The sequence below is a fragment of the Pinus tabuliformis genome, chromosome 9 (assembly GCF_031772625.1).
Source record: "Pinus tabuliformis cultivar Carrire ecotype Pingquan chromosome 9, CPIR1, whole genome shotgun sequence".
Taxonomy (NCBI): domain Eukaryota; kingdom Viridiplantae; phylum Streptophyta; class Pinopsida; order Pinales; family Pinaceae; genus Pinus; species Pinus tabuliformis.
In genome coordinates this window covers 1,285,858,428-1,285,874,002 of record NC_142307.1, presented here as the reverse complement: position 1 = coordinate 1,285,874,002, position 15,575 = coordinate 1,285,858,428, and the positions used below count along the sequence as shown (strand labels likewise).

The following is a 15,575-nucleotide window of genomic DNA, read 5'->3' as shown; positions in this document are numbered from 1 at the left end:
TTATAATTCAGCCTCTTTGAGGGGGCAACCTCCTTTACATTACACAAATGAACAATTCTTGGATGATACAAATGACAAGGTCTCCTTTCTATATATAAGAGTCTAAGGGTTCATAATATAATCAGAGCCGACATATAATGTAAGGGCACAATAATAACAATAGTGGGCTTCTATGGGGCACAATAATAACAATATGGAGAGTACATGGGTACCGTACAACAATATAATAAGGGGGTTGTACTACTACTAATTACAATAAGGGGTTACACTAGTAGTATAGGGACCTAACATGTAGGAGTGGCAGTGGCAGAACCATGGGCAACAGTACATGAGGCAGTGGTGCAGAGGATGTTGGGCAGTAGGCCAAGCATCAACACAGGTACCAGTGCCGGATGATCAGGGTGAAGTTCAGTGGTGGAGCATTACTAGAGCACATTCCTCTCTAAGAGGGAGTGTTGATTTGGGGTAGCATCGGATGTGCTGTAGCCATGAAAATTGGTGGAGAGGCTAAAGCACATGACATCTCCAAGACCTGAAAATGGTTTGGGGAAATTCCACCCTGTTAGAGAGATATTAAAATAATTAATATTTTTAATGGAGTTCCTAAGTCTAAACCTAGGAAAATTAAAATATTAATGGGTATTAATATAAAACTGGGAGAGAATGTTCTAAATGACATGGATCAAGCCAAATCTAATCTTAGCCGTTGATTAGAGATTTAATCTTGGCCGTTGAAGACTCAACAAAAAAAGTATAAGAGGAGGCTTGAGGGTCAGTTGGAGATACACCAAGATTGATCAATCAGTTCGATTTTCTTGAGCATGGTTTGCTGAGAAAATTCGAACAAGTGATCTGAGTTGCAGTGAGGGACAGTGAGTGCATAGCAGAGAGGCAGAGATAGTGCTGAAGGACAAACACAATGATTGAGAAGGCTACACAGAGCTAGCAGGAGCCACGCAAAAGGCTAGAGAGACTGCGCAGAGGCTAGCAGGGCTTGCGTGGGTGACGCAGAAGGCTAGAGAGCCTACGCAAAGGTGCAGAGGGTTAACGCAGAGGGTTCTAGAGCTACGCAGAGGTTAGCAGGGCTGATGTAGAGCCTCAGAGAAGCGTTGGAAGGATTTTCGTGGAGCAGACTTGCTGAATATCTGCGTCCGAAGAGAGGTATTATTGCCAGATAGAAATATCTGTTGGGTGAGCCAGTTTGGCACCCTAGTTGTACTCAAGAAAGATGCTTAATAATAAAACCCTCAGAACTGCTGCACCGGTTTTCCCAAGTTGGGTTTTTCCAGGGACGATTGTCCAAAAATAATTGTGTCCCTTGTGTGTTTGTCTATTATTTTAGTTGATGATTTGTAGATGAGTTGAGACTGCATTTGTGTTTATTTTCAGTATTATATGGTTAAATAACTTGTTAAGGAATAAACAAGTAGGTGAAATAAACCAGATAATGTAGTAGGAGTTTCTAAGGTGTTAGATTCAGAAAAATCAACATTTTGCAACGAGCTATTGTGCTTGGGGAAGGTATGTTTCTATGTACTTTTGTTTTTCATTCCAGTAAAAGGACTTTGGGGTTCATTCATGATTGTTATTCCTTTGCAGCATGTGCTTGGTTCGTTGATGGTATAATCCTCTCTACTTGTGCCTTTGAATTGTACTTTATTTGCTCATATGCTTTTATAGAATTACAGATGTATAACTATTTTACATTTACAATTGGTTTATGAATATGCTCTAGGTGTAAACTACCTCTAGTTGTTTTCATATAAATTTCTAGAGTTATCTCACCATTGTTTATTGATTTAATCCATATGAGCTAATGTGTGTTGGAAGTTTTGTTGAGGCTCATTGTTGAATCGACTAGCAAGCTTGAGGGGAAGTCTTCAAAAGACCATCCCACTCTTGGCATTGTTTTCAGGGAGCTCTCATCGTTGTTTGAATTTCATAAGTCTAATATTTAGAAGTACTTGTTCTTGCAGGGTTCTCTTTTACATAGTTTATGCATAAGTCAAAATATAAAAAAATCCTTTATATCTTTTGATCTTGTGCTTTCATCTCTTTACCTAGCTAATGAAAAGCTTGTTATAAGCTAGACAAGTGATGGGGTCTTTTCCCATCACTTGATTTAATTTTTATATATTATTTTGTAACATTATCACCCACTTACATGCTCTATTTTTTACACTAACTTTTGTTTTAGTTTTGCAGCCCTAACATTCTTTCTTGTAGGTCCTCTCAAGCTTCAAGTCTCATTCCAAGGAGGCTGTGGGCATTAGGAGAGTGTGAAAAAGGCTAGGCCATGTATCATTTTGGAGCTTGTATTCTCTAATTGTAGAACCTTTTCATCTCTTTCGAGGCTCCCATACTTGAAGGGATTTCCTTGTTTCAAGATCTCCCATTGTATCTTTCCCTTATTCCTTGGGAAGCTCTCTAAGAGGCTCTAACCTCATTGTAACACCATAATAATAAAACTTTTCTTTTGTGGGAGTGTGGGTCCTACCTATATGCATCCCTATCTCTCCATTTTAAGGAGAGAATTTGTGGTTGGATTGACTTGTTGGTTTTGACATTTCCATTTTGTTTCACATCACATTCATGCTTTAATTGGGAAGTAAAACAAATTGCACTTCCTTTTATTCAAGTTTGCTTCATGTTTTAAGCTTGCACCACTTATCATTATTGCTACAAGTTTCAAGTTTACATTTCCATTTGCAAAGCAATTTACTCTTACTTTATGCAAGCATCTCTATTATTTTAAAGCAAACTTTGATACATTTAGCATGATACTTGTATAAATAATTCATGCTTTATTGTTATGCCACATTTCCATTTTGAGTATATTAAAGCATTGTGTATTGGAAAAGTTTACTTTTCAAAGCAACTATTTACTTTCATGTCAAGCTAATCTTCTTTTTTCAAGTTTAAAGTTCTTTTTGCAAAGCCATTGTGGGCATCAATCTTATCTCAATTCATTTCCAAAGCATTGCAATTTAGCTTGAGAAGTTTTACATGCGTTTTATTTTCTCATTTTGCAAACACATACATTTCAAGCTTCATTTGCTTTAGTTTGTTATGGTTCATCATTTATCTTTAAGCAACTCACAATTTTAATTGTTCATGAAGCTTATGCATCTTGTGTTTACTTGTGCAACTATACAAGTGATCTTGTGGAGCATATTTACTTGAAGCAATTCTGTCTTTTACATAACACTTGTAAACTCACTCGCATATCATATTAGGCATTCTAATTTAGTTGTATTTTAAACAAATTAACCTCCAAGCATAAGCTTGGTTGATAAAAATCATAGGAAAAAGACTTTTTTGGAAATTTTTTCCAATTGGTACGAAGTAAGGTAAAGACGTGTGAGCCTGTAGTTATGAAGGTGGTTTGTCCCCTTGTAGGAATGAAGCACACGCTGGCTAATAAGACTCACGTGAAGGGTATCGTTAATGACACCATTGTGTCCTCCGTTGATTTGGGGTAGCATTATATGTGCTCTAAGCCTCAAATTTTGCAGGGAGGCTTGGGCACATGTATTCCAAAGAACCCAAAAAACATTTTGGGAAATTCCACCCAAAGACAATTATATTAAAATAATTAATATTTTTAATGGAGTTCCTAAGTCTAAACTGAGGAAAATTAAAATATTAATGGGTATTAATCTAATTGTGGGTGTAACTTATAGAAGAAGACGAAGATAAAGCCAAAACGATTTGAGCCTTTGATTAGGACTTAATCTAGGCCGTTGGTTGTCCAACAAAAAGATATAAAAAGGGGATTGAGGGTCATTTGGAAAACACATTGAGAGATCAAGAGATTGATTTTATGAAGTGAGAAGTTCTCCGGAGGAAATTCGATTGAAGATATTTCTTGCAGTTGAGGGGTAGGGATAGCATCTAGAGAGAGAGAGATTTTCTCATCAGGAGAATCATCAACAGAGAGAGTTAGAGAGTAATCCAACAGTGGCAGCGCTGAGTCGGAGGGGCTGACGCAGAGCCACGCAGAGGCAACACAAAAGCCAAGAGGGAGTTCGAAATTTGCAAAGGGAATTCGAGTTTTAGAAGTCAGGAGCTGGGGTGTGAGACTGAGAGGCAGAATCGAATCTCTTGGGCAAGGTTCTCTTTTACATAGTTTATGCATAAGTCAAAATATAAAAAAATCCTTTATATCTTTTGATCTTGTGCTTTCATCTCTTTACCTAGCTAATCAAAAGCTTATTATAAGCTAGACAAGTGATGGGTCTTTTCCCATCACTTGATTTAGTTTTTATATATTATTTTGTAGCATTATCACCCACTTACATGCTCTATTTTTTATACTAACTTTTGTTTTAGTTTTGCAGACCTAACATTCTTTCTTGTAGGTCCTCTCAAGCTTCAAGTCTCATTCCAAGGAGGCTGTGGGCATTAGGAGAGTGTGAAAAAGGCTAGGCCATGTATCATTTTGGAGCTTGTATTCTCTAATTGTAGAACCTTTTCATCTCTTTCGAGGCTCCCATACTTGAAGGGATTTCCTTGTTGTTTCAAGATCCCTCATTGTGTCTTTCCATTATTCCTTGGGAAGCTCTCTAAGAGGCTTTAACCTCATTGTAACACCATACTAATAAAACTTCTCTTTTGTGGGAGTGTGGGTCCTACCTATATGCATCCCTATCTCTCCATTTTAGGGGAGAATGTGGTTGGATTGACTTGTTGGCTTTGACATTTCCATTTTGTTTCACATCACATTCATGCTTTAATTGGGAAGTAAAACAAATTGCATTTCCTTTTCTTCAAGTTTGCTACATGTTTTAAGCTTGCACCACTTATCATTATTGCTACAAGTTTCAAGTTTACATTTCCATTTGCAAAGCAATTTACTCTTACTTTATGCAAGCATCTCTATTATTTTAAAGCAAACTTTGATACATTTAGCTTGACACTTGTCTAAATAATTCATGCTTTATTGTTATGCCACATTTCCATTTTGAGTATATTAAAGCATTGTGTATTGGAAAAGTTTACTTTTCAAAGCAACTATTTACTTTCATGTCAAGCTAATCTTCTTTTTTCAAGTTTAAAGTTCTTTTTGCAAAGCCATTGTGGGCATTAATCTTATGTGAATTCATTTCTAAAGCATTGCAATTTACCTTGAGAAGTTATACATGCGTTTTATTTTCTCATTTTGCAAACACATACATTTCAAGCTTCATTTGCTTTAGTTTGTTATGGTTCATCATTTATCTTTAAGCAACTCACAATTTTAATTGTTCATGAAGCTTATGCATCTTGTGTTTACTTGAGCAACTATACAAGTGATCTTGTGGAGCATATTTACTTGAAGAAATTCTATCTTTTACATAACACTTGCAAACTCACTTGCATATCATATTAGGCATTCTAATTTAGTTGCATTTTAAACAAATTAACCTCCAAGCATAAGCTTGGTTGATAAAAATCATAGGAAAAAGACTTTCTTGGAAAGTTCTTCCAATTGGTACGAAGTAAGGTAAAGACATGTGACCCTGCAGTTATGAAGGTGGCTTGTCCCCTTGTAGGAATGAAGGCACACGCTGGCTAGTAAGACTCAGGGGAAGGGTATCGTTAATGACACCATCGTGTCCTCTATTGATTTGGGGTTGCATCAGATGTGCTCTAAGCCTCAAATTTTGCAGGGAGGCTTGCTTGGGCACATGTGTTCCAAAGAACCCAGAAAGCGTTTTGGGAAATTCCACCCAAAGACCATTATATTAAAATAATTAATATTTTTAAAGGAGTTCCTAAGTCTAAACTTAGGAAAATTAAAATATTAATGGGTATTAATCTAATTGTGGGTGTAACTTCTAGAAGAAGACAAAAATCAAACCAAAACGATTTGAGCCTTTGATTAGGAGTTAATCTAGGCCGTTGGTTGTCCAACAAAAAGATATAAGAAGGGGATTGAGTGTCATTTGGAAAACACATTGAGAGATCAAGAGATCGATTTTCTGAAGTGAGAAGTTCTCAGGAGGAAATTCTATTGAGGAGATTTCTTGCAGTTGAGGGGCAGGGATAGCATCTGGAGAGAGAGAGATTTTCTGGAGAGAGAGATTTTCTCAGCAAGAGAATCATCAACAAAGAGAGTTAGAGAGTAATCCAGCAGTGACAACACTGAGCCAGAGGGGCTGACGCAGAGCCACGCAGAGGCAACACAAAAGCCAAGAGGGAGTCCGAAATTTGCAGAGGGAATTTGAGTTTCAGAAGTCGGGTGTTGGGGTGTGAGACCGAGAGGCAGAAATCGAATCTCCTGGGTAGCAAATCGACCAGCCAGAGGATTGACGCTGTCCCCAGAGAGCTTGATGCTGGGCTGATGCAGATACTGCGTAGAGGCAGCTAGAAAAGTCGGGGGCAATCATTTTGGGGCTGGATCAACTAGGATTTCTAGTGATAGTTTGAGGCAATCTCACAATTCTTTCTGCTAGTATTTCTCTCTCTATAACTGAATAACCTGAGAGGTATTCAGAATTTGTTACTGCTTAATAATAATAAACCCTCAGAACTATTGCACCGGTTTTCCCACATTGGGTTTTTCTAGGGAGATTTGTCCAAAAATAACGGTGTCCATTGTGTTGTATTTTCTTTCTTGCTTAATATCTTGTTTCTGCTTATAATTTAATTAACTTGTATGGATTAACAAGTAGGAGAAGTAACATCAGTTTGTTGCAGTAGGGATTCCTGTTGAGGAATTTTCACATGGTATCGGAGCTGCAGGTGAAGCAAGAAGAGCAAAGCCGATAGATCTAGTGCTGAGCAGAAGAAGGGAGTTTGAAAAAGCTGCAGGAGGCAACAGTTCGAAACCCCCAGAGGGATGACGCAGTTCCAAGCCGGGAGGGCAAATTTTCGAGGTAGTATCTCTCCGAGTTAGTCGATGGAGAGAAGGACTTCCAGTTCGAATTTTTGCCAAGGCAGAGCGAGTAGCGCTGAAGCCTTAGCATGAGAGAGCTGGTGGGACGCAAATTTTCTGTAGGTAGTTTGCTGGGCAAAAGATCGTCAGAAGAGAGAGGAGAAGCACGGTTGAGGGAATTTATTCCTCAGAGAATTCCTAGCCAAGGAATTCAAATTCTCTAGAGCTGAGCAATAACAAGGGGCAAATCTACAAGCTCCAGAAGTGAGTGCATACGCCAGTCTAGTGCTGCGGAGAGTAGAGAGGAGGCTATTCAACATTTTTGGCAGATATGGCAACTAGTGGCTTGAGGGATCAGGACAGGTTGGACAGAGCATCCAACTACGTCATCTGGAAGGTTATAATGTCTTTCCTTCTAGATGAGCATGCCCTCAAGACGTACATCGACATCGTGGTGGCTGTCCCTGCAAATCCAAATCCACTACAGAAATACTGAGCTGAGATGGCGAAGGCCAAGAGGATGATCCTGGATGGCGTCAAGGATCACGTGGTGTGTCACGTTACTAGCAGAGGGATTGCTAAGGAGATGTGGGATGCCTTGGGCACGTTATATCAGGGATCTTCTGAGTAGCGGAAGATGTACTTGGAGCAGAAGCTGAGATCTGCTCAGATGCAGAAGGGAGAGCATGTGGATCCATTCCTCACGAAGCTGAAGGAAACCCATGATGAGTTGTCTGTTGTGGGGCATACACCTCTGGCTAAAGAGTTGGTTAGATTGGCCCTCAATTCTGTCTTAGATGAGTAGCAAGTCTTTGTCCAGAGTATCCTGGGCAGAGCGACATTGCCTAATTAGGATGAGATGTGGGCAGCTCTAAAACAAGAGAAGTTGAGGAGAGATTTATTCAAGGTCAAACTTGACGGAAGCAACAACAAAAGTGGGTTGAAGCCCAAGGAGGAGGAGGATAATGCAACCCTTGCATCGAATGGACAACAAGGGCAACAGAGATGAAAGAAGGATGTCTCCAAGGTGAAGTGTTTCAGATGTCGCGAGATGGGCCACTATGCATCCCAATATCCTTTGAAGAAAAATGATAAGGATGAGAAGCACGATCCTAAGGTTGCAACTGTGAAGATCGAAGAGGAGGAGTTCACCATGACAGTAGAGATACCTCTAGGAGGGAGGTGTGCTGATTTGGAGCTGTAGTTCGAAAGAGCTACAAATGAGCAGGATCCTTGAGGAGTCCACCTCTTGGATCAATACCTTCCTACGGGAGCCCAATTTTGTGGTAGCAGGATGGACTATTGTCGGATGGTGCCGAGGAGTGTCGGGGAGACAGTTGCAGTGACTAGGAGCAGTAGAGACTGAACAACACAGAGCAGAGTTGGTAGCAATGCAGATGGCACAGAGCTGGGGCCAGCAGCAACGCACTAGATTCAGAGGGTGAGCGCAGAGACTAGCAATTTCAACATTCACGTGGTATCATACTAAACACAACTAATTTAGTAATTTTGGATGTTTTTCAGTTGCTTCTCTCAGCAACTGAGTTGTAGTATAGATGTAGTGTTAGCAGTGGCAGTGCTAGCAGCATAACAGATGCAACATTTGAGAGGGAGCTGTAGTACAGATGTAGCATTGGCAGTGGCAGTGTCAAAGGCAGCAATATAATTGTAGCAGCAGCGCAGTAGTTGGTGGATAGCATGTCAGACATCAGCAAAACAGAGGACGATGCTTCAGAGTCAGAGCAGTATGCAACAACAATATATTGCTAGAACACATTCCTCGCTAAGATGGAGTGTTGATTTGGGGTAGCATCGGATGTGCTCTAGGCGTCAAATTTTGTAGGGAGGCTTGGGCACATGTATTCCAAAGAACCCAAAAAGCGTTTTGGGAAATTCCACCCAAAGACGGTTATATTAAAATAATTAATATTTTTAATGGAGTTCCTAAGTCTAAATTTAGGAAAATTAAAATATTAATGAGTATTAATCTAATTATGGGTGTAACTTCTAGAAGAAGACGAAGATCAAGACAAAACGATTTGAGCCTTTAGTTAGGAGTTAATCTAGGTTGTTGGTTGTCCAACATAAAGATATAAGAAGGGGCTTGATGGTCATTTGGAAAACACATTGAGGGATCAAGAGATCAATTTTCTAAAGTGAGAGGTTCTCAGGAGGAAATTCGATTGAGGAGATTTCTTGTAGTTGAGGGGCAGGGATAACGTCTGGAGAGAGAGATTTTCTCAGCTGGAGAATCATCAGCAGAGAGAGGCAGAGAGTAATCCAGTAGTGGCTGTGCTGAGCTAGAGGGGTTGATGCAAAGCCACACAGAGGAAGCGCAGAAGCCAAGAGGGAGTCTGAAATTTGTAGAGGGAATTCGAGTTTTAGATGCTGGGAGTTGGGGTGTGAGACCGGGAGGCAGAAATCGAATCTCCTGGGCAAAAAATTGACCAACAAGAGGATTGACGCTGTCCCCAGAGAGCTTGATGCTGGGCTGGGCAACCACAAAAGCGGGGGGCAATCATTCTGGGGCTGGATTAGCCAAGATTTCCAGTGATAGTGTGAGGTAATCTCACAATTCTTTTTGCCAATATTTCTCTCTCTGTAATTGAATAACCTGAGAGGTATTCAGAGATGTATTCAGAATTTGCTACTGCTTAATAATAATAAACCCTTAGAACCGTTGCACCGATTTTCTCGCATTGGGTTTTTCCATGGACATTTGTCCAAAAATAACTGTGTCCATTGTGTTGTATTTTCTTTCTTGCTTAGTATCTTTTTTCCGCTTATAATTTAATTAAGTGGAGGCTTCAATAATATTTATTTCGATATTTACTGTAGAACTCAATAAATAACTTGTATGGATTAACAAGTAAGAGAAGTAACATCAGTTTGCTGCAGTAGGGATTCCTGTTAAGGAATTTTCACATCCTCAACCCCTCTTTCTTACAACCACCCCAATTTTTACCCTTTGGCAAGAGCTCAAGAGGAAGATCTCTCACCTAGATTAGGCATTTAGATTAAAAGTAACCAAGATAATTGCATCCAATTTTAGTTTAGGTGCATTTCATATTAACACATCTTATTGTTTTACTTGCAAATAATCATTACACTTGTCATTTATGAATATGTGTTGAATTGGATACTTTGGGCAAGTATCATCTCATTGTGCAAGTAGAATTCTAATTGGTTTCCTTTGCAAGATATTCTTTCCTTGTATGCTTTGGATTAATAAGTGATCATATATCTTGAAAGCATTTTAATATCTTGCATTGATATTTTATTTTGCTAACATTTTTTGTTTCATTTTCAGGATTACTTGTGTTTCAGTCTGAAGCACCTTATTTTATTTTGAGCAAGTATCATTCATTTTAAGCAATATTTTGAAGGCACTGGTTTTACATATGCTTATTATTATTTCATGTGTTGATGGTTATTGAAATTGATTTTAGCTCATATTGCTCATATTATATTTGCTTGTAATCTCAAAAAAAGTAATCATTTTCACTCTAACATCTCTTAGAAACCTCACATCTTTTAACTTAGTTTTCCATCTAGGAACTACCCCCCTTAGCTAACCTAGGAGATAGCTTAAACGGAGAGAGTTGGGAATAGGTGACAACCCCTTCTCTTAGTTCTTGCCACCAACCACACTTTGTGGGGTTAAAGACTTTTCTCACTAACTTAGGTGTGCGTGATAGGCGACAACATGTTGTATCTACAATAAAATTTCTACTCATAGAGACAATTAGCTATGGATTAACCTCTTTCAAATAAAATTCCATTTGGCCAGAACGATCTAGGAGGGGGATCTCTCAGACTATGTTGTCTCACCTTCACTACAATATCACCTTCAACAGAAATGGTTTCAATGGCATTTGTATGGGCTGCCATCTATATAGTTGTCAATCATGCAACTACTGTACGGCTGCTTCCCTTCTTGGCTGTAGTGGTTTTCAATCCCAATGGTATCATTCTAAGCGTTTGTGTCATCCAATAGCTATACTCCTTCCCTACCATACAACTTTCCTCCTCCATTGAATGGTCTATGGTTCCCTCTCCTATGGCGGCTCACATCTTCCTCCATTGCATCCTTCGAATGTCGGCTAAAAGCTCGTTTTATTTCATTTTGTTGTGGAATTGCTTGGGGTACTCCCTTGGATTTGGTTATTGATCAACTACTTTTATAGTCCTTTTAATTGTGGGTGGTTGTTGTTCATGGCATTAGTAAACATTTCATTTGTATCTATTTTACATCATCTATCTACTATCAAACACTTTATTTCTTATAATTTGATGTAGTGCCTACCCTAAGTGAATGTGCTAGACATAAATGTGGTCTTGCCAATTACATGTGCATGGGAAATACTTTATGGGATATGTTGCATAGCTATAAGCGTACCTCTAATGGATATCTGGGCATGTAATTTATTCTTGAAGGGAGGTTTAATTTTTATATATCAATAATGCTGCAATCTTTTATTTTTCTTTTATCATTGTTAAAAGGCATCCTATAGTGTCTGAAAATTATCAAATACATTGGCCCATAACTGGAAAGAGGTTAAGTTCAGTTATTGGTTTTCCATCTGTAGTCTTTTGTTGTAGAGCAATATTCAGATTTTTCTCTCATATGAGTCTCCTTTTAAATGCCTCAGAGAGGAAAACATTCCATTGCTGAGATCCTTGGATTCAGATTTAAAGGAAAAGCTGGCAACATGGTTGAGTCCAGCTGTCCTCGAACTCCATCGCATTACCTGGGATGATCCTGCATCTTTACTGGAGAAGATTGTGGCATATGAAGTATTTCTTTTCTTTCAATTACTAGAGTTCTTTATTGTCTTGATTTTAGACCAGAGTCTGACATATGTTGACATAATGATGTGAAATGGCTTATGTAGGCTGTACATCCTATTAGCAACCTCCATGATTTGAAACGGAGATTGGGAGCAGGCCATCGCTGCTTTGGGTATCTGCATCCTGCCATACCAGGTTGGATTATTCTAGTTATCAAGTAGCTTCAGATAAAACATTGTGATATTTGGGCAAAATTTCATATTTTCATTTTACTTGGTTGACGTTTGCTGGTTTTGAAACTACACAGCCCAAAAATGTGTTCAAATTTTGCTTGTGTTTCTTTCAATTTTATAGCAAACTGTCAGACCCATAATATTGGCCAAGTTGCTTCAAGGGATAGCAATATTCATGAGTGGTATATTTTCAATCTAACTGCTGTTATGGTTTTCTTTTGAATGATTTTTTTTTTTTCTTTGTATCTGACCTCTTAACTACATTAACAGCTTCCTGGATTCAAATGTTGAAACATTTGCTCTTTCTATTGGCTATTTCCAGTAGATGCCATCATTTGTCCTGTACTTCTGGAGTCCATTTTATCATATTTTAGAACCTGCACAGTGCAGTCCCTATCAACATGCTTGACCACAAACCACAAGTATTTACATCATGTTATTAAATGAGGACACCTGAAGTTACGTTTAGGAATAAACATGATGTAACCGCTGTTGACATAATCATTTTGATTGAGTGGACTCAAGTTGTTGGAATCTTCCTTCTTTGAATTTTTAGGAGCTTTTTTGACATATCATTGTGATTGAGTAGACTCAAGTTTTTCGAATCTTCATTGTTTGAATGTTAAGAAGCTGGATAATTGGAAGGGCTGTCAGCCTATGCACTGTGAACATGAGCCATTTATGTAACTATCCAATTTATTCTTCCTTCTCTATTGCTTCATTCTTCTTCTGTGAATGTAGCATTATAAGGTAGAAGTAGACGGAAAAAAGTCCAGCATCTGTGTAAAGTATGGTTAAAACAGATGGAAATCAGCAACAACAGTTCAAATGCTTAGCAAGAACAGGATAATTCTGATACAAAAGCATAACTGTTGAAGGGAATCAGTGTGCATTGAAAAATAATTAGTTTGACTGCAGATGAATGTTCGACATATACAACTGATATAGCTCAACTGAATGGTTGCAGAATGTCATTACCTGGTTGGTTCCATGGTTAAAAATGATCTCGCTTTTGCAGAAGCTCTGTTGTCTCTGGATGGTTGTACTGAAGAGTCCACTAATAATATGTAACACCTTTCCTGCCATTTATCACTTGGAACTTTGTTAAATATCCATGAGTGCCTTGAAAGTTGAAATCTCATGCTATTGACTTGCTCGTGTAAGAGATTTTACCTGTAGATTTTACCCAAGGGCTAAATACCATAGATCAGCAGATAGAATAACACCATGAACTGAAACCCCAAAGTCTTTCTATTATGAGAAAAATAATTCCAGCAGAGCAGAAGCTTAGTACATCAGTAGAAAATTACTTCACCCAAAGATGGGAAATAGAAACTAGATAGCTTCTTTATATAGAGAAAACCCCTCCAAGTGGAAAATAACGGTTAGTTGGCTTGATCCTCATCAAAATAATCTCGTTCGTCGAAAATAACTCCATCTTCTTTTAATCTCCACCATTGGTTTTTTATTTTTTGAGGAAAATTTGAATTTATCTTAAAAACCATTTTTTATTAATCCAAAAAATAATATTTGGATTAATTTCCTAAAAAATTTGACTTTGACTTAACCACCAAGGTCCAAGGGCTCAAATTTTCTTAAAATATCCCTTTTTACCTTGGTGAAGGACTTCCAAAAATTGATTCCTTTTTGACCCACGAATTTTTGATTATTTTCCACTTGGAGAGAATTTAATTTCTCTATAATTATTTTTGACTCTAAATTAATTAATTTTTTGGCTTAGATTTTTTATTTAATTTTGCTAGAAAAAATTAATTAATTGGCTCTAGATGGGATTAATTATTTTTCCACCTTCAAATATTTTAACCATGGTGTTTAATTATGAGGGACCATACACTAAAATATTTTTACATCAAGATATTACAATTTAATTCAACCCTTAGAAGGGGAAATACACATTTAAACCAGACCCTCAAGAGATTACCCAATTTTGCGACACAATATGATCTAGTAGGAAACCAAGTGTGCTTATAATAAAATAATTTAGCTATGGTATTCTAATTGTTGAAAAATGTGTAATTAGGTTTGGTCTTCATAAGTATGAAATGTATTCTTGTAAAATATAAAACGAAAAAGAAATTATTATTGAAGCATGGGTTTCATGCTCAAGTCCTTTATTTTATAGGTCAAGTACCCATTGAGTGCTTCTAGGGTTTAAGAGTCATTGTCATATATTGAAGACCCTATGGGAACATTGTATGATGTAAAGAAAAAAATGTTTTTGTCTTTAGAGTGTCGAAATGCCCTCCAAGATCAAGTCGGCCTACATGAAGAGCCATGTCTACCCTTGAAGAAGCCTATATATAGAGAGGAACTCGTCCTCCATTAGACACACTCACTCACATCTCTTTCTATGCGAAGAAGAAGGCAAAAGAGGTCGAAGAAGAAGGACAAAGAGGAAGAAAAGGAAGTCGAAGTGCTTGGGTTAAGTCTTTCTCTCTCCCACGTGAAAGTCAAAGCTAGGATTTTCTGTGTTGGGGACGTATTTGGCTCGATCTTGGAGACAAGAGAGAAAAGAAGCAAAGCGAAGGTGCCTTACGGTGTCTCACTAGCACTAAGATTCAAGGAAAGGCAAATTGAAGAGGAAAGGAGGCCATATGAAGAAGATCGAAGTCTTCTTGAGGAGCAACAATAGTTGCAAAAGTTGTTGGGGGACAAAATTTCTGAGCAGAAATAGGAGGCCGAAGATATTGCAGAAGGAGACAGAGTTGATCTTGATCTTGGAGGGTATTTGTCTGAGTCTCTAGGTCATGGTATTCATCAATTGAAGGATCTATAAGAAGAGAAGAGATTCGAGGGTTTTTCCCCTTAAGAGCAGGGGTTTTGGCCCTGGCTTGCAACCTATATACTATGTCACTATTCTTATTGTTTTGGTAGCTATTTGATGTATCTCACAATATAATAATAAGGAACAAAGCTAATAAGGTAAAAGGTAACACAAACAATTATCAAGTTAAAGAGAATTATCATATTCATTGCCCCTATTGAATTCTCAACATGGACTCAAAGCTAAGGTCATCTAAGGGCATCATAAAGATCTCCTCTACAGTGAAGACATTCATCAAGAAGTGTAATATTCCTAATTAGCCATGGCTAATTGGAATATTCGATTTTGCTCAATTTTGCCTTCTATAGTTATTTATAAATAAAAAGCTGAGGGAAAGGGGGACATAACTCACCTTTAAAATAAAGTCACTCCTAGTAGCACAACGTTGTGACTTAAAGGGGAGCCAAGGGGGCCAAAGGACCATGCAGAGATGGGGCCCATACACTTGGAGGGACTGCGCAGATGGAAAGGAACACGTGGCAAGAGAGGGACTACGTTGGAGGAGGTGGGCCTTGGGATTGAGAGAGGCCAATGCTATAAAGGAGAGCGGAGCCTCCTCATTTTATCATTCGATTATGTGCATTTGAGCTAGTCACTTTGACTTGGAGCACGCTGTCTGTTTAGCCTGTCTACAACACTGTTTAGTGCATTGAGTGTCTCCGTTCGGAGATCTCACCCTTAGCCCCGGGGGACTTCGAGTGCCTACTCGGGCAAGGTAGTTTCCAGCAGTCTTTTGCAGTAGGATTGATCTTTGGCATTGTGGAGGAGCTGAGCATTTGAGGACTGCGCAGTCTTGAGAGAGAGGGACGCAGTTCTTTTGGTGGGAGTTCCAGATTGGGGGTTTTGT

General features: G+C 38.5%; 1 protein-coding gene across 1 annotated transcript in view; it reads left to right on the top strand.

Moving 5' to 3' along the window:
- The window catches only part of LOC149153276 (malonyl-CoA decarboxylase family protein), a 440,473-nt gene that overhangs the window by 67,390 nt on the left and 357,508 nt on the right, over nucleotides 1-15,575 (top strand). The window contains exons 6-7 of the mRNA XM_089439676.1: nucleotides 11,512-11,656; nucleotides 11,755-11,845. Of these exons, the coding sequence (XP_089295802.1) occupies nucleotides 11,512-11,656; nucleotides 11,755-11,845 (236 nt within the window). The remainder of the gene's footprint in view (nucleotides 1-11,511; nucleotides 11,657-11,754; nucleotides 11,846-15,575) is intronic.